This window comes from Ranitomeya imitator, chromosome 7, assembly GCF_032444005.1.
Source record: "Ranitomeya imitator isolate aRanImi1 chromosome 7, aRanImi1.pri, whole genome shotgun sequence".
NCBI classification, from domain to species: Eukaryota; Metazoa; Chordata; class Amphibia; order Anura; family Dendrobatidae; genus Ranitomeya; species Ranitomeya imitator.
The window spans coordinates 204,606,124-204,632,081 of NC_091288.1; the positions used below are offsets into that span (position 1 = coordinate 204,606,124).

Sequence of the window (25,958 nt, forward strand, 5' to 3'; positions counted from 1 at the left end):
TCTAAGGCTCGGTGACATCACTGTGCGGTAAGGCTCGGTGACATCACTGTGCGGTAAGGCTCGGTGACATCACTGAGTTCTAAGGCTCGGTGACATCACTGTGCGGTAAGGCTCAATGACATCACTGAGTTCTAAGGCTCGGTGACATCACTGTGCGGTAAGGCTCGGTGACATCACTGAGTTCTAAGGCTCGGTGACATCACTGCGGTAAGGCTCGATGACATCACTGGGTTTTAAGGCTTGGTGACATCACTGAGTTCTAAGGCTTGGTGACATCACTGTGCGGTAAGGCTCGGTGACATCACTGAGTTCTAAGGCTCGGTGACATCACTGTGCGGTAAGGCTCGATGACATCACTGGGTTTTAAGGCTTGGTGACATCACTGGGTTGTAAGGCTCGGTGACATCACTGGGTTGTAAGGCTCGGTGACATCACTAGATTTCAGGTTTGATAACAACTGGGTTCTAGGGCTCAGTGATATCACTTGGTTTCACAACTGAAATGACAGGATTTCACTTCTTGGTGACATCACAGGGTTCCAGAGCCCGTTGACATCACTAGATTTCAGGTTTGATAACATAACAGGGTTCCACGGCTCGGTGACGTCATAGGGTTTCACGTCTCTGTGAAATCGCCAGGTCTCGCTGCTTGGTTACATCACTGGATTTAAAGTTTTGATAACATAACTGGGTTCTAGAACTTGGTGACATCACTTGGATTCATGACTCTGTAACATCATAGGGTTTCATTTCTCGCTGACATCACAGGGTTCCAGAGAGCCGGTGACATCACAGGATTTCAAATTTTGATAACATTACTGGGTCCCATGGCTCGGTGCAATCACCGGGATCCACAGCTCGTTATCACCGGGTTCCGCGGCTCGGTGACATGACTGGCTTCATGCAGATGGGCTGATGACGGTCGTAGGCTGCACTATGTAGCTGACCAGCATGAACGTACACTACATGTAAAAAGAATCGTTTGTTTTAATTTAATTATTCTGAGATCATTTGCTTTATCTTTGTGTATTTTCAGAAATTTCTGGTGAAGAATAAATTCCGTTTGATTGCAGTAAATTCCTTGTCCGCTTCATTTGTGATAAGCAAGCCGTTACTTTCAGCTGAGTGTGCATGTTACTAGAAAAAAAAAAAAAGACACGAAGATAAGCGGCCACAAGTGTCTGGTGCTGATTATCTTCAAGGGGCGGAAGACATGACTGGATCTGCAGCATCAATTAATCCCGACTAGTAAAATAGAATGACGAAAGAATTAGTTTGGGGGTTGAAACTACTTCTAGAAACAGCGCCCCTCTTGCCCATGGGCTCTATCTATTATTGCAGTTCAGTCGATGGAAATGCTCCTATGAATTTTTTCTTTTGTTTACAGTTTGTTGCCTCGGAAACCGACCACCGCAGCTTAGACAGCAGAACATTCTCAGTGCTTATAAGCTCTTTTCTGTGACCTTGTAAGCACTGTTTTGAAGCTGGTTGGGATCCCTGGAGCGCATTGTTGCCTCCTAATCCTGGCCAGCTTTGTTGCAGCGCTTACAAGCTAGACCGCATCAGTTACAAGCTAGAAAGCAGCAGTGGTCGGTCTCCTAAGAAACAAGCTTGAAAGAAAACAAAACTGTTAATATCTCAAGAACGGCTGCAAATTTTAGCAAGCAGTAAATTGCAAAAGTGCTTGTTTTTACCAGCTCTATCCGACAATACCGAACAACCCTTTGATTTATAAAGTCTATTGTTCTCTGGTGTCAGACGCTTCAGGCTGATTAAGATTGGAGGGGGGAGGGGAGTGGTGGTAGGAGGGGAAAATCCTAGCTTCCCCAATGATCGTATTTTTAATCTAGAAATGATACCGGCAGTTTTCTTGGTAAAAAAACAAACATTTTTAGGCGAGGTTCTGCAGCAGCTGAAGTGTTGAGCCGTGTTGTGCCTCCGCTGCTGCAGAACATAAATATACAGCTGCAAACCTGGCATGTGAAAATGCCGGGCGTTTTAGATCAATCGATGATGGACAGAAAGTTTACCCTTACTTGTCAAGAAAGAGGTTCTGCAGCAGCTAAGGAAATAATAAGACATGCTGCACTTATTCTACCTGTGAAATATTCCGCTTTCAGTAAGTTTGAACTGAGACCTAAAAGTCTGCTGGCTTTTATATTCTCATAAGGCTACGTTCACACTAGCGTTGTGCTAGTGTGCGTCGCCTTACCGTCGGGCGACGCAGCGGCGACGCACGCGTCATGCGCCCCTATGTTTAACATGGGGGACGCATGCGTTTTTGTGTGTTGCGTTTTGCAACACTTGCATCTTTTTTGCCGCTAGCGTCGGACCAAGAAAACGCAGCAAGTTGCATTTTTCTTGCGTCCGATTTTCGGCAAAAAACGACGCACGCGTCGCAAAACGCAGCGTTTTTGCGTGCGTTTTGCAGCGTTTTTGTGTGCGTCGTGCGTTGCGTTGCCGACGCAGCGGCGCGCAACGCTAGTCTGAACGTAGACATAGTTTGTCTTAAAGGGATCCTCTTCCGTTGCTCACTGCCGCCAGGTGACAGGCACTTGTTCACACGAGAACACGAGAACGAGATCTGGCAGAGGCGCAGCATCATCAACACCCCTCAATGAAGTGAGAAGAGCTGCAGAATCCCATAAAAAGGAGGCTATCACCCGTGAGGGGGCGGGACCTGACACATGGTGTTCATCCTGCTCCGCCCCCTCATATGACTACATGGAAAATCGGATCAAACTGTACATATTGGTTTGCTAATAAGTTGTGACATATTTCTAAGCCCTTCCAGAAGACTAGTACGGCCATTTTGTATACAGATTGACCATAGTGATCTATAATATAAAGTGCAAAACACTTCTACTTTGGAGGCTCCATCAAAATCCCCCAATGGCAGATTGTCAGATTTGACAAAAAAAAAGCGCACTATTTTATTTTTTTTTTACCGGTAAAACGAAAAGAAAGGAAAAGTGGAGGCAACCAATCAGATTTGACCTTTCATCATTTAGATGCTCTTGAAAAAATGCAAGATGTGATTTAATTGGTTGCTATGGGCACCCCCACTGGTATCTATGGGACAATATCAAAAGGGAAAGCAAAGGCGGCCAATCAGATTTCACATCTCATTTTTTAAAAAGTTTTAGAAAGATAGAAGCTGTGATTTGATTGGACGCTCTGAGCTCCGCAGTGGCAGCCATTTTTCTGGTGTATTCCTATATAGCCTATGGCATATTTACCAGTGCAGGACCGATGCCTAAGCGGCACACGTTGGCAGGGTTATCGTTTTTCGACACGTGCGGCATTTTAAGATGTTGGAAATGCAGGAAAGTGTCCTGACTTCCATATGGTCCAGCCAGTCATGGCAGCCAGGGGTGGGCTTCATAAGAGGAGACTCATACAATACACTGCAATGTGACAGAATTGTACAAGCGATCACAGGTTGGTACCAAAAAAAATATTAAAATACAAATAAATTAAATATAATTAAGATATATTTAAAAATAATGAATAAAAATACATTTTAAATAAAATAATTACGGTAAGATTATATATTACCGGTATATACAGTACAGACCAAAAGTTTGGACACACCTTCTGATTTAAAGATTTTTCTGCATTTTCATGACTATGAAAATTGTACATTCACACTGAAGGCATCAAAACTATGAATTATCACATGTGGAATTATATACTTAACAAAAAAGTGTGAAACAACTGAAATTATGTCTTATATTCTAGGTTCTTCTAAGTAGCCACCTTTTGCTTTGATGACTGCTTTGCACACTCTTGGCATTCTCTTGATGAGCCTCAAGAGGTAGTCACCGGGAATGGTTTTCACTTCACAGGTGTGCTCTGTCAGGTTTAATAGGTGGGATTTCTTGCCTTATAAATGGTGTTGGGACCATCAGTTGTGTTGAGCAGAAGTCTGGTGGATACACAGCTGATAGTCCTACTGAATCGACTGTTAGAATTTGTATCATGCAAGAAAAAAGCAGCTAAGTAAAGGAAAACGAGTGGCCATCATTACTTTAAGAAATGAGGGTCAGTCAGTCCGAAAAATTGGGAAAACTTTGAAAGTGTCCCCAAGTGCAGATGCAAAAACCATCCAGCGCTACAAAGAAACTGGCTCACATGAGAACCGCCCCAGGAAAGGAAGACCAAGAGTCACCTCTGCTTCTGAGGATAAGTTTATCCGAGTCACCAGCCTCAGAAATCGCAGGTTACCAGCAGCTCAGATTAGAGACCAGGTCAATGCCACACAGAGTTCTAGCAGCAGACACATCTCTACAACAACTGTTAAGAGGAGACTTTGTGCAGCAGGCCTTCATGGTAAAATAGCTGCTAGGAAACCACTGCTAAGGACAGGCAACAAGCAGAAGAGACTTGTTTGGGCTAAAGAACACAAGGAATGGACATTAGACCAGTGGAAATCTGTGCTTTGGTCTGATGAGTCCAAATGTGAGATCTTTGGTTCCAACCACCGTGTCTTTGTGTGACGCAGAAGAGGTGAACGGATGGACTCTAAATGCCTGATTCCCACCGTGAAGCATGGAGGAGGAGGTGTGATGGTGTGGGGGGGGCTTTGCTGGTGACACTGTTGGGGATTTATTCAAAATTGAAGGCATACTGAACCAGCATGGCTACCACAGCATCTTGCAGCGGCATGCTATTCCATCCAGTTTGCGTTTAGTTGGACCATCATTTATTTTTCAACAGGACAATGATCCCAAACACCTCCTGGCTGTGTAAGGGCTATTTGACCAAGAAGGAGAGTGATGGGGGCTACACCAGATGACCTGGCCTCCACAGTCACCAGACCTGAACCCAATCGAGATGGTTTGGGGTGAGCTGGACCGCAGAGTGAAGGCAAAAGGGCCAACAAGTGCTAAGCATCTCTGGGAACTCCTTCAAGATTGTTGGAAGACCATTCCCGGTGACTAACCCTTGAAGCTCATCAAGAGAATGCCAAGAGTGTGCAAAGCAGTCATCAAAGCAAAAGGTGGCTACTTTGAAGAACCTAGAATATAAGACATAATTTCAGTTGTTTCACACTTTTTTGTTAAGTATATAATTCCACATGGGTTAATTCATAGTTTTGATGCCTTCAGTGTGAATGTGCAATTTTCATAGAAATATAAAAAGATCTTTAAATGAGAAGGTGTGTCCAAACTTTTGGTCTGTACTGTATATATTAAATATTTTTTTGTTTCACCCAAATTAGAATTTGTTTCCCATTTGTGTATAATCTGATAAACTACAACTCGTCGGGCAAATATGAAGGCCTCTTATGGAAAATAGAAAAAAAAAGTTATGGATCTTGGAAGAAGAAGTGCGAAAATTAAAAATTCCTCAAGTTTTTATAAAAACATGGAGTTGCCCATAGCAACCAGTCACCTTGTTATTTCCCATGCAGGTTGCTATGGTGGATCTATTACTCTGTGTGACTACTCTAATGGTGGCCATATTGGTCACCACCCAGCTTTCCCAGTAGCAGATGTGATTGCTTAGGACTTTGACATAGAAATGGTGTTGCATGAAGGCCTGAGCCGCAGGGAGCGCTGGAGGAAAGCTGGAATAGCGCACACAGGAGGTAACGCGTCTCCACGGCGCCGCTCCCGGGGCCCCAGCTGTAACCTGGCAGCGCGGTGGCTGCCGGGAGTTGTAGTTCGCACGGCGTACACAGGGCGGCGCTTGCGTCATTCTGCCGGCGGGTGGAGCTGCTGAGCTGCGGAGACCCGGAAATAGAGGCGAGGAAGGAAACCGGGCGAGCAGGAACCGGCAGCGATCAGTGCGGTCCTGGGAGTCCTCAAGGTATGAGACATATAATGATAGGATGGCAGATAACAGACAGATCGGCGATTACTACAGCGGATCCACAGCGGGGATGGTGACTCTCACTTCACCTTCTCTGTGAGCTCAGGGAAGGAAAACCCCCATCATGTCCCACCACCTGAGCGCAGGACCCCCATCATCTCCCTCCACTGAGCGCAGGACCCCCATCGTGTCCCACCACCTGAGTGCAGGACCCCCATCATCTCCCACCACCTGAGGGCAGGACCCCCATCATGTCCCACCACCTGAGCGCAGGACCCCCATCATCTCCCTCCACTGAGCGCAGGACCCCCATCATCTCCCTCCACCTGAGCGCAGGACCCCCATCATCTCCCTCCACCTGAGCGCAGGACCCCCCCCCCCATCGTGTCCCACCACCTGAAGGCAGGACCCCTCCATCACGTCCCACCACCTGAGCACAAGACCCCTCCATCATGTCCCACCACCTGAGCACAGGACCCCCATCATGTCCCACCACCTGAGGGCAGGACTCCCATCATCTCCCTCCACCTGAGCGCAGGACCCCCATCGTGTCCCACCACCTGAAGGCAGGACCCCCCCCCATCATCTCCCACCACCTGAGCACAAGACCCCTCCATCACGTCCCACCACCTGAGCACAGGACCCCCATCATCTCCCACCAGCTGAGCGCAGGACCCCCATCATGTCCCACCACCTGAGCACAGGACCCCCATCATCTCCCACCAGCTGAGCACAGGACCCCCATCATCTCCCACCAGCTGAGCACAGGACCCCCATCATCTCCCACCAGCTGAGCACAGGACCCCCATCATCTCCCACCAGCTGAGCGCAGGACCCCCATCATCTCCCACCAGCTGAGCGCAGGACCCCCATCATGTCCCACCACCTGAGCGCAGGACCCCCATCATCTCCCACCACTTGAAGGCAGGACTCCCATCATCTCCCACCACCTGAGGGCAGGACTACCCCATCATGTCCCACCACCTGAGCACAAGACCCCTCCATCACGTCCCACCACCTGAGCGCAGGACTTCCATCATGTCCCACCACCTGAGGGCAGGACCCCCATCATGTCCCACCACCTGAGCACAAGACCGCTCCATCACGTCCCACCACCTGAGCGCAGGACTCCCATCATGTCCCACCACCTGAGGGCAGGACCCCCATCATGTCCCACCACCTGAGGGCAGGACCCCCATCATGTCCCACCACCTGAGGGCAGGACCCCCATCATGTCCCACCACCTGAGGGCAGGACCCCCATCATGTCCCACCACCTGAGGGCAGGACCCCCATCATGTCCCACCACCTGAGGGCAGGACCCCCATCATGTCCCACCACCTGAGGGCAGGACCCCCATCATGTCCCACCACCTGAGGGCAGGACCCCCATCATGTCCCACCACCTGAGGGCAGGACCCCCATCATGTCCCACCACCTGAGGGCAGGACCCCCATCATGTCCCACCACCTGAGGGCAGGACCCCCATCATGTCCCACCACCTGAGGGCAGGACCCCCATCATGTCCCACCACCTGAGGGCAGGACCCCCATCATGTCCCACCACCTGAGGGCAGGACCCCCATCATGTCCCACCACCTGAGGGCAGGACCCCCATCATGTCCCACCACCTGAGCGCAGGACCCCCATCATGTCCCACCACCTGAGGGCAGGACCCCCATCATGTCCCACCACCTGAGCGCAGGACCCTCATCATCTCCCACCACCTGAGCGCAGGACTCCCATCATGTCCCACCACCTGAGCGCAGGACCCCCATCATCTCCCACCACCTGAAGGCAGGACCCCCATCATCTCCTACCACCTGAGCACAAGACCCCTCCATCACGTCCCGCCACCTGAAGGCAGGACCCCCATCATCTCCCACCACCTGAGGGCAGGACTCCCCCCATCATCTCCCACCACCTGAGGGCAGGACTCCCCCATCATCTCCCACCACCTGAGGGCAGGACCCCCATCATCTCCCACCACCTGAGCGCAGATCCCCCCCATAGTGTCCTACCACCTGAGGGCAGAACCCCCCCATCATGTCCCGCCACCTGAGCACCGGACCCCGTCATCTCCTCTATCAATAATATACTAAATTGTTATAATCCCGTGCGCCGCCCGCTGCTGTCTTGGGGTCTCCCGCCGCTGTCTTGGGGTCTCCCGCCGCTGTCTTGGGGTCTCCCGCCGCTGTCTTGGGGTCTCCCGCCGCCGTCTTGGGGTCTCCCGCCGCCGTCTTGGGGTCTCCCGCCGCCGTCTTGGGGTCTCCCGCCGCCGTCTTGGGGTCTCCCGCCGCCGTCTTGGGGTCGCCCGCCGCCGTCTTGGGGTTGCCCGCCGCCGTCTTGGGGTCTCCCGCCGCCGTCTTGGGGTCTCCCGCCGCCGTCTTGGGGTCTCCCGCCGCTGTCTTGGGGTCTCCCGCCGCTGTCTTGGGGTCTCCCGCCGCTGTCTTGGGGTCTCCCGCCGCTGTCTTGGGGTCTCCCGCCGCTGTCTTGGGGTCTCCCGCCGCTGTCTTGGGGTCTCCCGCCGCAGTCTTGGGGTCTCCCGCCGCCGCCTTGGGGTCTCCCGCCGCCGCCTTGGGGTCTCCCGCCGCCGCCTTGGGGTCTCCCGCCGCCGCCTTGGGGTCTCCCGCCGCCGCCTTGGGGTCTCCCGCCGCTGCCTTGGGGTCTCCCGCCGCTGCCTTGGGGTCTCCCGCCGCTGTCTTGGGGTCTCCCGCCGCCGTCTTGGGGTCTCCCGCCGCCGTCTTGGGGTCGCCCGTTGATATTTCTGGGCCCTCGGGTGGTAAAGTTGCGAATATCAGCATGTAGGAAAAGAAGCAGACGTGGCCCCTCTGGGGTCTTTGCCTCTGACCTTCCACATCCGCCCAATCTGGGGTCATAAGGAAATCCTTTACACTAAGCCCTGGACCCTGATCCTCACTACAGATCCCAGGATTACATAACGGGGGCCGCTTCTTTCCCACCGTCCTTCTCCTGGAGCTGTGTCCTGGTATTGCAGCTCAGCCCCCTATTGCAATACCAGATACATCCTGTGGACGAGGGTGGTGCTGTTTCTAGGAGAAATAAAGACATAAAATCTCCTACAACTCCCTGTCAGTCTGTCGTGAAACTACATGTGGTATGGAGGATTTCTCTGTGGAGGTCTGCGGGGTCTTCAGCCCTTTCAGACCCCGTCCTCCTCCAGTGCGTGTTAGTGAAAGTGGCAGCGCAGATATCCTGTTATCAGCAGGTCGCCGGGCGTCCGTGGGCGTCTTATCATGGTGGACCTCGGCAATTACCTCCCTTCACACTCGTGTTGTCACCAGTGCTCCGGAGAGTCGGCGTTCTGCTCGTCACAGTCCATCTACAGGCTACGGAGGGTTAATTATACTGGCTGATGGGGGGCTTATTATGTGATCACTCAGGTGCCCCTATAAAACAGCTGAATTTGCAGGGGGCAAGGTGCTGCTCATGTGTCCTACAGCGGCCACTACTGGGGAAACGTAGTATTACCGCGCTGCCCATGGTCGTGCTGCCGAGTCCTACACAAGAAAGCTTGGCCGGTAACGGACACCTCTGGCATCGGCTTATCTCCCCTGGAAACGAAAGGATCAAGTGTTGAGATTCCAGCTGTCCGATCCTTCTCTCGCGTTCCGTCAGGATGGAGTCGGGAGCCCCCCATTAGATGGTCGTCCCAATGAGGGGCTCAGCCTGCTGTCATCACGGGGACCTTTAGGCTTTACATGTAATGTATGAACAGGATATGCCTCATCCCGCGAGATCCTGAGTCAGCAGACATGTGATCCGTACGTCCTCGGGCCACGTCTCGTCATCTGCGTAAAAGAAAGCGCAAGCTGTAAAAAAGCCTTTATCCTGCCGGATGAGCAGATATTCTGGATTATTGGACTGATGTAGAGAAAGCACCAGTCGCTGCTGTTTGACAGCAGCATTTAAAGGGGTTTTCCACTTTCAGATAAATCCTAGTTCCTGGATTTTTTTTATAACAAACTTTCTTTACTCACCCTCCCCAGGTCCAACACAGAATCTCCACCTCTGCTCCCGGTGTCTGTTATTGTCTGCAGCGCTGACATCATGTCAACAGTGCAGTAGCCAATCGGTGAGCTCAGCGAGGCGTTCCATCGACACAGGCAGAGCCACTGAGCTCACTGATTGGCTACTGGATTGTTGACGTGACGTCAGCGCTGCAGACAATAACATGCACCAGGAGCAGCGGTGGAGGCCCAGCAGTGGGTCCGAGGGAAGTAAAAGTGCGTTTGGTTTTTTAACTTTAATAATTTGTGCCCCGGGATCGGGATTTTCTGAAAGCAGACAACCCCTTTAAATTGTGTGAGTGCTTCTTTGTCATACCACATTTAGCTGTTGGCTGACCGAGCGCTCCCGCGTATGGGTGAGATGGTTGTTGGCTGACCGAGCGCTCCCGCGTATGGGTGAGATGGTTGTCAGCTGACCGAGCGCTCCCGCGTATGGGTGAGATGGTTGTCAGCTGACCGAGCACTCCCGCGTATGGGTGAGATGGTTGTCGGCTGACCGAGCGCTCCTTCGTATGGGTGAGATGGTTGTCGGCTGACCGAGCGCTCCTTCGTATGGGTGAGATGGTTGTCGGCTGACCGAGCGCTCCTTCGTATGGGTGAGATGGTTGTCGGCTGACCGAGCGCTCCCGCGTATGGGTGAGATGGTTGTCGGCTGACCGAGCGCTCCCGCGTATGGGTGAGATGGTTGTCGGCTGACCGAGCGCTCCCGCGTATGGGTGAGATGGTTGTTGGCTGACCGAGCGCTCCCGCGTATGGGTGAGATGGTTGTCGGCTGACCGAGCGCTCCTTCGTATGGGTGAGATGGTTGTCGGCTGACCGAGCGCTCCTTCGTATGGGTGAGATGGTTGTCGGCTGACTGAGCGCTCCCGCGTATGGGTGAGAGATGGTTGTTGGCTGACCGAGCGCTCCCGCGTATGGGCGAGATGGTTGTTGGCTGACCGAGCGCTCCCGCGTATGGGTGAGAGCTGGTTGTTGGCTGACCGAGCGCTCCCGCGTATGGGTGAGATGGTTGTCGGCTGACCGAGCGCTCCCGCGTATGGGTGAGATGGTTGTCGGCTGACCGAGCGCTCCCGCGTATGGGTGAGATGGTTGTCGGCTGACCGAGCGCTCCCGCGTATGGGCGAGATGGTTGTTGGCTGACCGAGCGCTCCCGCGTATGGGCGAGATGGTTGTTGGCTGACCGAGCGCTCCCGCGTATGGGTGAGATGGTTGTTGGCTGACCGAGCGCTCCCGCGTATGGGTGAGATGGTTGTCGGCTGACCGAGCGCTCCCGCGTATGGGCGAGATGGTTGTCGGCTGACTGAGCGCTCCCGCGTATGGGTGAGAGATGGTTGTCGGCTGACCGAGCGCTCCCGCGTATGGGCGAGATGGTTGTTGGCTGACCGAGCGCTCCCGAGTATGGGTGAGAGATGGTTGTTGGCTGACTGAGCGCTCCCGCGTATGGGTGAGAGATGGTTGTCGGCTGACCGAGCGCTCCCGCGTATGGGCGAGATGGTTGTCGGCTGATTGAGCGCTCCCGCGTATGGGCGAGATGGTTGTCGGCTGACCGAGCGCTCCCGCGTATGGGTGAGATGGCTGACGGTCGGCCATTGTATATGGCGGCCTTACCTCTTAGTTGATGTTGTGACATGCCAGAATTGGATGTGATGAGATCACCGCAATGATGACGGCAGCAGGAGGTGAGTGTGTTGATGTTGATGGAGGCAGTGACCACAGATTGTTGGATCATTGACGGGATAGTTGAGCAGCACTGAGTATTTCAGGAGACATTAGGCGATCTCGGGGCGGACGTCGTGCGGCTATGAAAAGCTTCTTGGAGCCACATGACGTTTATTGTCCCCGTAACTTCTCAGGGAAGCTGCTATTTAAAGGCGCAGGCCCAGTGTAAAGTGGAGCGCGGCTATTTCTGGAGAGCAGTTGGTGGTAACTGTACCCGCAGTCGGGGCACGGGGCGACAGAGCGCTCTCTCATTTCACCTAGTGCCCCAGGAAGTCATATTGGAGAAATACCTGGACTGACCCTATAAACATAATGGCCACTAAATGAATTCTCAGCCGCGGTTGCCAACCTCTGGCTCTCCATCTATTGAAAAACTACAACAGGAGATCGGCCTCAGGCTGGTTGGGTTTTCCGGTCTGTAGGAAAGCTGGGTGGAAGCCATCATCAGTGCCCCCAGCTTCCCTGGTATGATCGGTTCTGATGCCCGGCTTCCTTATTGCAGACGTTTGTAGCGATAGAATTTCCTTTTAAAGGGTTATTTCCCATCCTTGCAGATGGATATTGTCAGATAGAGCTTGAAAAAACAAGCACTTTTGCAATTTCCTGCTTATTAAAATTTTCATCCGGTGTTGAGATATTAACACTTTTCTTTTGTTTACATCTCGTTGCCTTGGAGACCGACCACCGCTGTTGTCTAGCCTTTAAGCGCTGGCCTGGGATTAGGAGGCAATGGGTCAGTCTAGCGAATCTGGCCAGTTTCAGAACGGCAGTCCCTGGCTCAATAGATAAGAGGCTGTGAGCACTGCGCATGTTCTGCTGTCTAGCAGCGGTGGTCGGTCTCTAAGGCAACGAGCTGTAAACAAAAGAAAACCGTTAATATTTCAAGAACAGATGCAAATTTTAAAACACAGTAAATTGCAAAATTAGTTATTTTTTCAAGCTCCATCCAACAATACCCATATGTAAAGATGGGGATACCCCTTTAATTTGGTTTTGTTGGGCTAGATATTTATTGATCAGGGCTTTAGAGAGTTTTGGGCTTGGGTATCCCTGGCTCCATGTACAGGGAGACCTGCCATGTAGGCGTTGGGTGACGGGTAGATGGTGGCCTCTGCAGATCTTAGTTTTCCATCTGGTTTTCATTAAACATTTTGCTTGTTGCCCTGAAGACCGACCACCGCTGCTAGATAGCGGATCGTGCTTGGTGCTTACAAGCTCTTTTCTCTTGAGCTTGTAAGCACTTGTTTTGAAGCTATGCTTGCTTTAAAGAACAGGGGAGCATGATTCTTGGATTTGGGGTGATACAGCTGCTGGCTTTATGGGGGTGTTTCCCCTCCTAAATCCACAATGACTGGCATTTATTAGACGAGCCGTGGGGTGTGTTACCTGCTTATGTGCATTAAAGGACTTTCCTTTTCCTGTACAACAGGTCTAGAAATCCTCAGTCTGCTTTCGGGATTTAAAATCCACGCACAACTTACAAGAAAGGAAAGATCACGAGTGAATCTTGTTTTATTACATCCGCCATATCGTGTGTGAGGTTTTCCACCATTTCATGTTTAGATCCACCATCCGGAGTTGATTCATTTGATATCTTTTGAGCTCCAAATTCCCTGCAGAAACTGAATGATTTTTCTACTTCCCGGCAGCCACCACTAGGGGGAGCTCACCGCATACAGAATGTTCAGATAGAATGCGGCCAACTCACAAGCTCCCTCTTGTGGTGGTACATATCAACGCCACCCAAAAATGATCACCTTTTAAAGGGTTTTTGAAAAAGAAACTTGACCTTTTCCCTTCTCTGCTTCCTCTTCGTTCTGCATTCTCACAATTTCTGAATTAATGGGCTTTAGCTAGAGGAAAGTTTAGGGGGGGAACCTAAACTTGTAGATCGGGAAATGTCACTTGATTGCATAAATCACACACAAAAAAACCCCTGCATCAAGGAATGTTGAGCATATAATCAATGCAAATAATGCTCATCCTGGGCTTCCTGGTTCACGAGTACTAGAAGTTGATGGCTACAGGTAGCCTTGGCAGCAGGATACAAACGTCCGCCATGTTGCTGCCGTTGCCCGCAGGACTCGGGCGTGTGCTGGCAGATTTGACTGTTGCCTAATGACCCTTTTTATAGATCGGTCGGCGACTAATGATCTCGGGTGTTTATCTGCTGACACTCGTGACGTCGGCTCCTGTAATTACATGTGAATGCTGAAAGACAAGTTGTGAGTTTTTGGCCGTCACTGTGGAATAACATGTGGAGTGCGTGCCTGGAATCGGTGTCACGCTGTCACCTGGCAGCGCCGCCGGCATCGTCCTCCTCCTGTTCTGCCCTGGCAGCTCACTTCTCTTCTCCTTCCTTAAGGTGATTCCTCCAGCCTGGCGCCCTCCTTCGCCCACCCTCCCGTCCCTCCCTGACAGCTGTGCCCTCCCCGTGTGTCAGCGCTCACTCTCTGCCGCTCTCTGATGCCCTCTGTCACCCCCTGGCACACTCTGCGATCTAGCCCGGGATACAGATGGGGAGTTCGGCATCTTCCCTGGCAGCAGAGGGCAAGTCGCACCCTGGCTCCATGGGCACTGCGTACCCTGGACTGGGCTGGCACAGGAGCGGGCTCCCCGGGTCTGTGTTGCAGGGCACAGCCATTCCCATGTACCGGACTCACAGGTAAGCGGTCGTGCCATCTGTAGAATAGTCTCATTAGATGTAATTGGCTGCAGTGGTGGCGCTTATCGTCAGCAGTCACAGGAACGTGTAGCTCGCTCGTGTGTGCCCTGGGTGCTTGGCATGGGTGGCAGGGGGTTAATGAGTGATGATAGCGGGCGCAGACAGCTGTAGGTGGCCTGTTTATAAGTGACGTGTGCCCGTGTGTGGGGGCGGCATTATTATCAGATTATTATTCTCATTATTCATGTGGTGCCAGCTTATTCTGTGGTAGGACCGTCAGACACATGGCACATTGGGGGCATTCCGATATACCAGTCTGCCGAGGAAAGGAGAAGCGGCTCTGGGGGTGCCTGGCAGCCCCCTCTCTGCCCAGTAAGCGCTGGTCAGTACCCCGGGCGTCCGGCTGTGCAGGGGACTTCAGTGCGGCCCCCCTGGACTTTGGCTGTGCAGGGGACTTCAGTGCGGCCCCCCTGGACTTTGGCTGTGCAGGGGACTTCAGTGCGGCCCCCCTGGACTTTGGCTGTGCAGGGGACTTCAGTGGGGCCCCCCTGGACTTTGGCTGTGCAGGGGACTTCAGTGGGGCCCCCCTGGACTTTGGCTGTGCAGGGGACTTCAGTGCGGCCCCCCTGGACTTTGGCTGTGCAGGGGACTTCAGTGCGGCCCCCCTGGACTTTGGCTGTGCAGGGGACTTCAGTGGGGCCCCCCTGGACTTTGGCTGTGCAGGGGACTTCAGTGGGGCCCCCCTGGACTTCGGCTGTGCAGGGGACTTCAGTGGGGCCCCCCTGGACTTTGGCTGTGCAGGGGACTTCAGTGGGGCCCCCCTGGACTTTGGCTGTGCAGGGGACTTCAGTGCGGCCCCCCTGGACTTCGGCTGTGCAGGGGACTTCAGTGGGGCCCCCCTGGACTTTGGCTGTGCAGGGGACTTCAGTGGGGCCCCCCTGGACTTTGGCTGTGCAGGGGACTTCAGTGGGGCCCCCCTGGACTTTGGCTGTGCAGGGGACTTCAGTGCGGCCCCCCTGGACTTCGGCTGTGCAGGGGACTTCAGTGGGGCCCCCCTGGACTTTGGCTGTGCAGGGGACTTCAGTGGGGCCCCCCTGGACTTCGGCTGTGCAGGGGACTTCAGTGGGGCCCCCCTGGACTTTGGCTGTGCAGGGGACTTCAGTGGGGCCCCCCTGGACTTTGGCTGTGCAGGGGACTTCAGTGGGGCCCCCCTGGACTTTGGCTGTGCAGGGGACTTCAGTGGGGCCCCCCTGGACTTTGGCTGTGCAGGGGACTTCAGTGGGGCCCCCCTGGACTTCGGCTGTGCAGGGGACTTCAGTGGGGCCCCCCTGGACTTTGGCTGTGCAGGGGACTTCAGTGCGGCCCCCCTGGACTTCGGCTGTGCAGGGGACTTCAGTGGGGCCCCCCTGGACTTTGGCTGTGCAGGGGACTTCAGTGCGGCCCCCCTGGACTTTGGCTGTGCAGGGGACTTCAGTGGGGCCCCCCTGGACTTCGGCTGTGCAGGGGACTTCAGTGGGGCCCCCCTGGACTTTGGCTCTGCAGGGGACTTCAGCATGGCCCCCTGGATGTCTGGCTGTGCAGGGGACTGTTATAATTCTTCAATCAGCCAGATAGGAGCCCAGAGAAGGGGGCACAGCACTATGCCATCTCTGCAGACCGTTCATTCTCGGAGATCGGACCCCCATGGATCATACAGTGATGGAATGCCCCTTTTTAGACTGAGCTTTCTTCAAGACGTCATTGTTCAATCCCACATTTGCCCGGGGTGATTTATATGGGGGTCTCCTACCTGTCCCCTTTTGTGTCCGGCCATCACGGTCTGTCTCCCATAGTAGTCACATGCTGCAGTGGGTCACCAGCCATGGCACCTCCTGTGGGCCGCTCAGGACGGGGGTCTACACCGCAGACCTACAATGAACCTTGTGTGTGAGTGGTCCGTGCTCAGTGTGTAATGGGTGTGACGGACATCTGCCGGCCACAGAGGCCAAGATCAGCAGCTGCTGCACGGCTCCCATAGAGCGCGGCGAGGGGCATCAGCTGCACCTGGCACGGCCATGTGGGTGCCAGCCTGTTATTGGGCATGCTGGGAGATGTAGTTATGCAGCAGCTGCTGAGCCATGTTGGCAACCTCTGGCCCACATGCGATGACTCCGGTGGATCCGCTCCCATGTAATCTGATTACTCAGAGCCGCACAATGCTTACGGTAGGAGAAAGTTGCACTAAGCCGTCCGCCATCCGTCAGGGCTCTCCCCTGCTCCAGACTATTGCCTAAATAGCAATGACGAGATTCTCACGATTAACTAGGAATTGCTTACAAATGGCCCCTTACTTGTATTCGCTGTAAGGTTAGGATTCTGAAGCGCGTCCCTCTGTTGTTCCTCCTGGAAAACCTATGAAAGCTTCAATAATCCCCACGCTGACTGAGGAACACAAAAGCCTTTGGTCAGGGGAGGTCATGGCATCCAAGCGCATAGAATTCTGCATTTCCAGGAGGAATAGCGGAGGGACGGCAGAGGGACATCTTGGTAGAGAAGATGCTCCAGAAGTGTGATTTCACAGAGAATAGAAGAATTTAGTAAAAGAACCGGGAATTCACATCTCAAGGGCCCGGCGGTCTGGTCGCGGAGGCGCGGGGCCCTGTGGTCTGGTCGCGGAGGCGCGGGGCCCGGCGGTCTGGTCGCGGAGGCGCGGGGCCCGGCGGTCTGGGCGCGGGGCCCGGCGGTCTGGTCGCGGAGGCGCGGGGCCCGGCGGTCTGGTCGCGGAGGCGCGGGGCCCGGCGGTCTGGTCGCGGAGGCGGTGGGCCTCCGTCCTATCGCGTTTGCCCTTCACCTACAGAACCGCTGACTCTTAAAGTCCCGCACGTCGCTCCCTGCACTGACATCGCACCCGGGTCGCCTTCCGCCCATGCGTGCGTTTTGCGGTTGTAAATAGACACCGGTCGTTCCGGTCTGAACTCCTGGCCGATTCTCGTTTCTGTTGATTCCTTAGAAATCATAAAATCCCAGCGCTGCCAATTCCAGTTTCTCGAGTCATAAGGAAGGAAACCGCGTTCTGCGTCCTTCAGGGTTTGTGTCCTTAAATTAACCCCGAGGACTCTCAGCCTTCGCGGCCGAGCTGCGCTTGTGATTGCATTATTACCCTGGTATAAAGCCGCCATCTCTCGGGATTGTGATATACGGCGGACATTGATAAACGTCTATCAGATGCGGGCTCCTCGAGGCTCGGGCCCCATGTGGCCTTATCCACCATGTAAACCCATCAGAGACCCTTTACCTCTCCTGACATGTCCGCTTCACACCAAGTTTACATGATTCTCTTTTTTTTTTTTTTTTTTCTAATTCCTCACATCCCTCTGTTATTCCTCCTGGAAATCACTGAATACATTGACAGCTAGGCGCTACATAGTCAAAGCGTCATGTCCCTACATAATCGGCTCTGATCATCAGCGTGCACATAGACACGACCCCAATTTAGTCCTACATTTCCAGGAGGGATAACAGAGGTACAATATATATATATATATATTTTTTCTTTTGTCTTAAGATATTCCGGAATTATTTCACATGGATATGATGGAAGTGGTGACGTGGCCCCTTTAAGTGTCCGTTTTTCTTTTCCATGTGGCGGGCTAATAATTATCTGCCGTTACATAGCAGAACGTCGGAGTCCCAGATTTCCATTATGTGTCAGGAAGGTTCTGCCAGGAATCACGTCAGCGCTCCTGGAATCTGGAAACTATTCCACCCAGTAGAGAAGTTTGCTTTTCATAGATTATCACTTGTTTTGTGTCCCCAGATAGTAGCAAGATAATTCCTCTTAAAAGGAGGCGCTAAAATTCCCCAAGATTTCTAGAGGGGTCTAAACTTGGAGCAGCATGATGTAGGGGCAGAGACCCTGATTCCAGTGATGTGTCACTTACTGGGCTGCTTGGTGTAGTTTTGATAAAATCACAGTTTTATCAGGTCTCTGAATACTGAGCTCTGTAGAACCCCGTCCACACCACTAATTGGCATCTGTACACTGTGCATAGGCAGTAAGCGGCCAGTCAGTTGTGTGGGCGGAGTTATACAGAGCTCAGCATTCAGAGAACTGATGGCAGATAAAACTGTGATTTTTATCAGAACGACAGCAGGCAGTCCAGTAAGTGACACATCACCGGAATCGGGATCTCTGCCCCTACGTCATGCAGCTTTCAGCTTAGGTGGCAGAAATCTAGTGGTAGGTCACCAGAACTTAAAGGGAATCTATCGGTGGGGCTCCGGCTGAATCCACTTCATCGATCAGCTGATTGATGGAGTAGCACAGCTCCACACATTTGCAGTGGCCATGAACGGTAGTGCAGCCTCTTGCCCATACAAGTGAATGAGAGGTAGCGTGCAGTACCGTTCATGGCCACTTTATGGTGTATGGAGCTGTGACATTTCAATTGCCAATCAGTTGTGGGGGAGGGGGTTGGTCGGACCCTTGAATAGATCCATCATTATTAAAATCCCATAAACCCCCTTTAGCAGCTAGAATAGAAGGCAGGGACGGCAGTTAAAGGGGTTGACTTGTCATAGACGAACCCTTTGATTTGAGAGCTGCTGAGGTAGTTGCCAGCAGCTGCTGATTTTCTCTGCAGCGGCCACTACAGGGGACAGGTGGTATGACATGTGGCTGTATAAATGAAAGGTGGGCCGCCAGTTTCTGGATAATATCTGTTGCCTGATGGGAAGAATAAATTTCCTCTCTCCTTGTGCCACATCCTGTTTGTTCGGATAGCGCTTGCTTAATCCTGCAGCGTCCACACCCAGGTTTATTTTACGGGACGGCTATTAACATGTAGATTAGGTGCAATTAGATAAATAGACTTAGTGTGTGCCACAGTGCCAAGCCGACTCGTGAGAGGTGGCAGTACATCTGACAGCTATCCCTCCTGTACTCGGAAATTCGGCTCCAGCCGAGCGCTGCAGGTTCTGCTGAACTCAGGGGCCTTAAAGGGGTCTTCCAGCCCCTCTCACTCCTGAATCGGGGGGTGGTTGGGGCTGATGACAATGCTGTCTCTTCTCTCCTCAACGCCTCTAACCTCCCAATGTGGAGGTGAAAATCTGGAGGACCCCTTTAAGATGAACTCTCTTAAAGGGAGTGTTAACAATTTTTTTAGATTATCCCCTATTTATTGGATTGGGAATTATTTACTGCCCCGCAGCGATCCCGAGATTGCAGATCCCCGTCTGAATGGAGGGCAGGTCGGGCATGCTCCTTTGGGACGGAGGAGCGTTGTACTTGGTTGTGCCCTATTCAGACTGGACTCTACCAATACGGTATCTTCTGTCCGATCGATTAGGAATTTGCTAATACCCCCTTTAAGTCATCAGGGTCTGTTTCCACTAACTATTCCAAACCTCTGTGCATAGAGCTTGGAGCAAAAATATCTCCTACCGTTTTTTTATCTACAGCTTCTATGCAGAGCTATGTGTCTCCATGGTTACATACTACAAACAAACCTTTTGTGTAGTCTGATCCTTCCCATAACTATCGAACATTACGTTTGTTCAGTAGGTTAGCGAGCTGTAGTGGACAGAGGAAACCCAGTGCTTCAGGCAGAAAAGCTCCGAGCACACCTTGCCTAGGAGACAGGCCACCTCTGAGACTGAAGAGGTGGTCGGTAACCTAGGCAATGAGCTGTGCATAATGGCGCTGTTACTTGAAATATGATCCTATTTTTTCCTTTGCAGATAAGGCCTTTAAATGCGATACCAAAGACACGTTGGCTCATCGACACGTAAACTCCCATGGTGCTGTTAGGTCGGGAGTCAGCAACCTGCGGATCTACGGCTGTCGTGAAACTACAACTCCCTCAGCCTGCAGCTGTCAGGAAGGGCCGCAGTAGCCGTCTCACCACAGCTGTAGTGCCGCAGTTTGCGGACGTCTGGTTTTTCATACAAATTGGAATGAATTTGCATTTGCAATACACCCTTGTGCACTCGGAGTACTAGGGATTCCAGCCACGATAAAGGTGGCCGCACATATTAGGTGAATGTCAACCAAACCTGTAGATCGTACAGCCATCTAATATGTCCCCAGTGGTTGGAGGAAGGGTGGAGATCGGACATATTGGATTTGAACTTGCCTGATCCTTCTCTTCTTCCTGGAGATAAGCCACCAGCAGAAGTGACTGGCAGTGGTCCGCAGTGAGAATACACACCCGCTCGTCATATGCGGGAGGTGGATAACTTCTTTCTGCTGCCGGTCTTGGGGCTTTGGTGTTGCGCCCATTGCACCACTACAGTAACGCTGCTGCCGATATGATCAGCGATTTATTGCACCGCTTATCTTTATGGCTGCCCTTTGTGCAAGGTGCCGTTGGAAAATGTGCGATATTTCCTATGTGACTGTCCTGATAGCATCGATTTTATCTTTGGTTAACCAATGGACCTTACAGCTACTCTAATCGCCGTCTTTCTCGCCCACAGGCTTCCAGACCCCATGGCTGCCCCCTCCCCAGGCGGGGAGTGGTCATGCTGCCGATGTACATTCCTAAACCCTTACGGGCAGCGACATTGCTCGATATGTGAAGCTCCTCGCAACCTGCCGGATCTCAACCACATCCTCCGCCTGAGCTCAGCCGAACAACGCTGGTCTTGCAGCCGCTGCACCTTCTCCAATCTTACTCCGACCAACCCTTCACCTCCGCCAACCGGCTGCCAGATTTGCGGGTTCCTGCCACCTCCTGCGGTTCCCAATGGCGTCATCCGTGGGCCGCACGAAGACCCAAGATCCCCCGTCCAAGAATCCGACCCCGAGGATATAACTAGCCCTACTGTCCAGCCTACGTCGAGTTCAGGTTGGAGTTGCCCTCGTTGTACCCTACACAACACTCCCGTGTCGTCCTCCTGTTCGGCGTGTGGTGGTCCACGTAAACTGTCCTTGCCCAAAATACCCCCCGAGGCGTTGGTCGTTCCTGAGATTCTTCCACCTCCTGCTGCGTTTCAAGGCCCGGATGAACAAGCTGCCTCTTCTCTCCGTGAACCAGACTCTCCCAGACCTTTACCTGCACTTCCACTTTCACCGGGACCCCATAATATTCCTGTTCCCAGAAGCCGTAGAGAAGTGGCGCCAGATAATCCACTCTCTCCTCCTCCTGCTGCTGCCAGTCGTCTTCCTAAACGCCTGAGCATCTTGGAAGAAGAGGTAACGGCAGCTGAAACCACTCCATCCTCCACTGAGCCACAAAACCCGGATACCAGTTGGTCATGCGGAAAATGCACTTTTCGGAACCTTGGCGGTGCCAGTCGATGTTGCGTCTGTGGAGCAACGCGGGCAAGTGAGAGCGATAGTAATACAGCCGGACTCGAGTGCTTGCCGTCACCGTCCAGCACGGTGGTCCTCCCCATGCCCGTTTCCCGTAGGACAGAGTGGCCCTGCCCAGCTTGTACCCTTATAAACGAGACCCGTTGCTCGCACTGTGTGGCATGTCACACGCCGCAGGGCTACGTGGCCCAACACCGTAACATGGGGGCACGGATGCTACGTCGCAGGGAGAGCGTCCGGGCCGAAACCAGGAGGCAGTCAGATGAAGGCGAAGCCAAGGAGCTGTGGGAGAACATCGTCAGCTTTTGCCGAGAGGTGAGCTCTAATATCTATCTATCTATCTATCTATCTATCTATCTATCTATCTATCTATCTATCTATCTATAAAATTGTCTAAGGGGTACTTCCGTCTGTCTGTGAGGGAAATCCCGCGTCGCTGATTGGCGGCCGCAACCAATCGGCGACGGGCACATTCTGGCCGAGAATTAGTACCTCCCTACTTCCGTCCAGTCAGTGCCCGGCCCCCGCTCCATACTCCCCTCCATTCAGTGCTGACACAGGGTTAATGCCAGCGTTAATGGACCGCGTTATGCCGCGGGTAACGCACTCTGTTAACGCTGCTATTAACCCTGTGCGACCAACTTTTTACTATTGATGTTGCCTATGCAGCATTAATAGTAAAAAGATCTAATGTTAAAAATAATAAAAAAACAAAAAACCTGCTATTCTCACCTTCTGTCGTCCGCCGATGCGCGCGCAGCTGCCACCAGCTTCCGTTCCCAGAGATGCATTGTGAAATTACCCAGAAGACTTAGCGGTCTCGCGAGACCGCTAAGTCATCTGGGTAATTTTGCAATGTATCGCTGGGAATGGAAGCTGGCGGCAGCAGCGCGCGCTTCAGGACAGCTTCGCTGGACGCCGGCGGGTGAGTATATAACTATTTTTTATTTTTATTTTTTATTTTTTTTAACAGGGATATGTTCCCACACTGCTATATACTACGTGGGCAGTGTTCTATACTACGTTGCCAGTGTTATATACTACGTGGCCAGTGTTGTATACTATGTGGCCAGTGTTATATACTATGTGGCCAGTGTTATATACTACGTGGCCAGTGTTATATACTACGTGGCCAGTGTTATATACTACGTGGCCAGTGTTATATATTATGTGGGCTGTGTTATATACTGCGTGGGCTGTGTTATATACTGCGTGGGCTGTGTTATATACTGCGTGGGCTGTGTTATATACTGCGTGGGCTGTGTTATATACTGCGTGGGCTGTGTTATATACTGCGTGGGCTGTTATATACTGCGTGGGCTGTGTTATATACTGCGTGGGCTGTGTTATATACTGCGTGGGCTGTGTTATATACTGCGTGGGCTGTGTTATATACTGCGTGGGCTGTGTTATATACTGCGTGGGCTGTGTTATATACTGCGTGGGCTGTGTTATATACTGCGTGGGCTGTGTTATATACTGCGTGGGCTGTGTTATATACTGCGTGGGCTGTGTTATATACTGCGTGGGCTGTGTTATATACTGCGTGGGCTGTGTTATACACTGCGTGGGCTGTGTTGTATACTGCGTGGGCTGTGTTGTATACTGCGTGGGCTGTGTTATATACTATACATACATACATACGCTAGAATACCCGATGCGCTAGAATCGGGCCACCATCTAGTCTACAATATTGAGTTTACCCACTACTACCTATTTTTTTGTATAAATGATATTTTAACCAAGAAGCCATTTTTTAGATTCTGCGGCTGGGATATACCATCCTTCCTATGTAATGTAATACACCTGTCGCCCTCTTGCACAAACAGCGCCACTCCTGTCCATAGGCCAGTTCTGGTATTGCAGCTTAACCCCATTGCAATCCCGGACAAGTGCTGCTGCTTCTGGAAGAAAGCCGCCATGTTTTTATAATCTTAAAGCTGAGCGTGCTCACTCACTCTGACATCTATTCCTCCCAATCCCCCTTACACATGCACGCTCGTTGGGGCGAGGGGAATAGGCCACTTCTGGAGGCGGCTTATCTCCTGTGAGGAGAGTGAATCGGGCATATCGAAATCCAATATGCCTGGTCCTTCTCCTGCCGTCAATATTAGATGGACATCTGGTCTCAAAATTCACCTAACACAGGTCTGCAACCTTCGGCACTCCAGCTGTTGTGAATCTACTTCTCCCAGCCTGCCCTGACTGCTGCAAGCCATCGGATGGCCGTCAGGTTGTCTTTTACAATGGCTGGAAGTTGCCCCCCGATCATCCCTAGTGTAATATGTACGGCCCCCCTTAAGGCTCCCTACTAACTGGATGGGACCCTTCTGCAATGATACACCAGATATCGCCGCCTGGTGCTGTGATTACGGCTGGCGGCGATGGGGTCTTTGTGGGTGAGCCCACATCTGTTCTTCCATCATCTCTGCCCACACAGCAGCGCCCGTTGTGTGACATCTGCAGCTCGCCCTTCCCTGGCACCGTCCGCCTCTTTGTTCGTTGTTGCGCGCGGCGATCCTGGTAACCGTTGTGAATGCGGACACGTTCCTGTAAAAGCCTCATCACCTTCACCAGAGAGAGCGATCGTCAACAAGGAGACGTTACGCCGTGAACTTGACACCGAAATGTGAACCCGACACTGACGGTGTCCTAAAAGACGACACCACAACACAATGGTTTCCATTTAAAGTCAGGTGTGGAGAGGAGCGAGGGGGGTAAACCTATACGCACAAAATCGTACGGTCTCGCAGGATTCAGCTGACTTCATCCTAAGGTGACTTGGATCACAAAAAGCAGCGGATCAGCTGAGGAATGTGACACTGTGCATGCTCCATAGTTGCAGACTATTGTCTGAAAATGAAGAGATCTATTATTGCACATATTCTCTGGCTGCATTACTTATCTTTTTCCTTTCATTGATCGTGGACCCAGGTGCTCCTAACCTGCATTATCCCCTGTTGGTTGCACGCAGGCGTACGTCTGCCCTTCTCCGCTAATCGTTAGTGATGATGAAAGTGCTCGGGTGCGATGTTATCTGAGAATGCTCGGGTGCTAACAGCGTGTCTTCAGAGTTCTTGAAAAATATGTTCTAGTCTCCGCACCTGTTTGACAAGTAATCCCTGCGTGTGTTGCGGCTGTCAAACAACCACGAGACATTCAGCCGCGGGGACTTATTTTTCGAGCACGCTGAAGATACTCATTTAGCACCCGAGCATGCTCCGATAACCCCTAACGCGGGCACAGTCGCTCATCACTAGTAACCACGTGCCTCCTCCTGACATAATCGGTACCGATACCCTCTCTGACACTTGTCCTCTTGGCTAATCCCCAGAACAGAGTGAATTTCGTGGACGACAGCTTTCCACCGGGACCTCGTTCCGTCGGCTTTCCAGAGTCCGATAGCGTCCAGCAAAGGGTGAAACAGTGGCTGCGACCGCAAGAGATCAACTGCAGCATCTTCAAAGACCGCGGGGTGAAGTGGTCCGTCTTTCGCACACCGAGACCCTCCGACATACTGCAAGGGCTGCTGGGGAACTGCTGGTAAGGACCGCGTCGTACATGGCGGGATCTGTATGGACATCCTGTGGTGCTCATGCCTGACTACAACTCCATTCACTTCTATGGATCTGTGAGAGTAGTAGTGCTCAGGTGTGACCACCGCCGTCATAGACCATATGCATGCACGTTCACTCGAGGGACAGGGGACCCCTGTTCTTGGCAGAATAACTTTTTTTTCCCCAAAAAAATTTCCGGGAAAAGTTCTCCACATTGCAGAATACACCTCCGTTTGACCCTACTGTGTGAACAGACCCCTGATACCAATGAGGTCTTCTCATCGTAGGTTTCTCAGCGCGCTGGCTGTGTTGGCAGAAAGACCAGAACTGGTGAAGAGGGTGATGATCACAAGGACGATATCTCCAGAAGGTGCTTATCAGGTGCGACTATGCAAAGATGGCACCTGGAGCACCGTCCTGGTGGATGACATGTTGCCTTGTGATGAAGCTGGGTATTTACTCTTTTCTCAGGTGCGTAAAAAAAAAAAACCCACACTGTTCCGCAGATCTTGCCCCCTCTGTTCTTGCTGATCGGTGTGCGATTTGTCTTCCATACAGGCCCAAAGGAAGCAGCTCTGGGTGGCTCTGATCGAAAAGGCTCTGGCAAAGCTTCACGGCTCCTATTTTGCCCTCCAGGCGGGTCGGGCTATCGAAGGTCTGGCCACTCTGACGGGAGCGCCCTGCGAAAGTCTAATGCTGCAGGTCAGCTCTACTAACCCCCGAGAAGAGACGGTGGACACGGATCTCATCTGGGCCAAAATGCTGAGCTCCAAAGAAGCCGGGTGAGAGGAATGGTCGTCTTCCCGTACACTGAGTGTATTCGTAAACGCATTCAGGCGCCCCAGTGAGATGTGTAATCTGGAGCCTTGTATTTGTGGT

At 52.4% G+C, this 25,958-nt stretch overlaps 1 protein-coding gene across 2 annotated transcripts in view; it reads left to right on the top strand.

The window, feature by feature from the left end:
- Window positions 1-5,730: 5,730 nt before the first annotated feature.
- CAPN15 (calpain 15) overlaps window positions 5,731-25,958 on the top strand; it is a 38,033-nt gene continuing 17,805 nt past the window's right edge. The window contains exons 1-5 of one of the 2 annotated variants that reach the window (XM_069734492.1): window positions 5,731-5,813; window positions 20,685-21,837; window positions 24,857-25,065; window positions 25,367-25,550; window positions 25,638-25,861. In XM_069734492.1, coding sequence (XP_069590593.1) covers window positions 20,698-21,837; window positions 24,857-25,065; window positions 25,367-25,550; window positions 25,638-25,861 — 1,757 coding nt within the window. In that variant the 5' untranslated portion in view covers window positions 5,731-5,813; window positions 20,685-20,697. Of the gene's footprint in view, window positions 5,814-14,048; window positions 14,229-20,684; window positions 21,838-24,856; window positions 25,066-25,366; window positions 25,551-25,637; window positions 25,862-25,958 lie in introns of those variants that run through there. The other variant, XM_069734491.1, reaches the window with a different exon arrangement.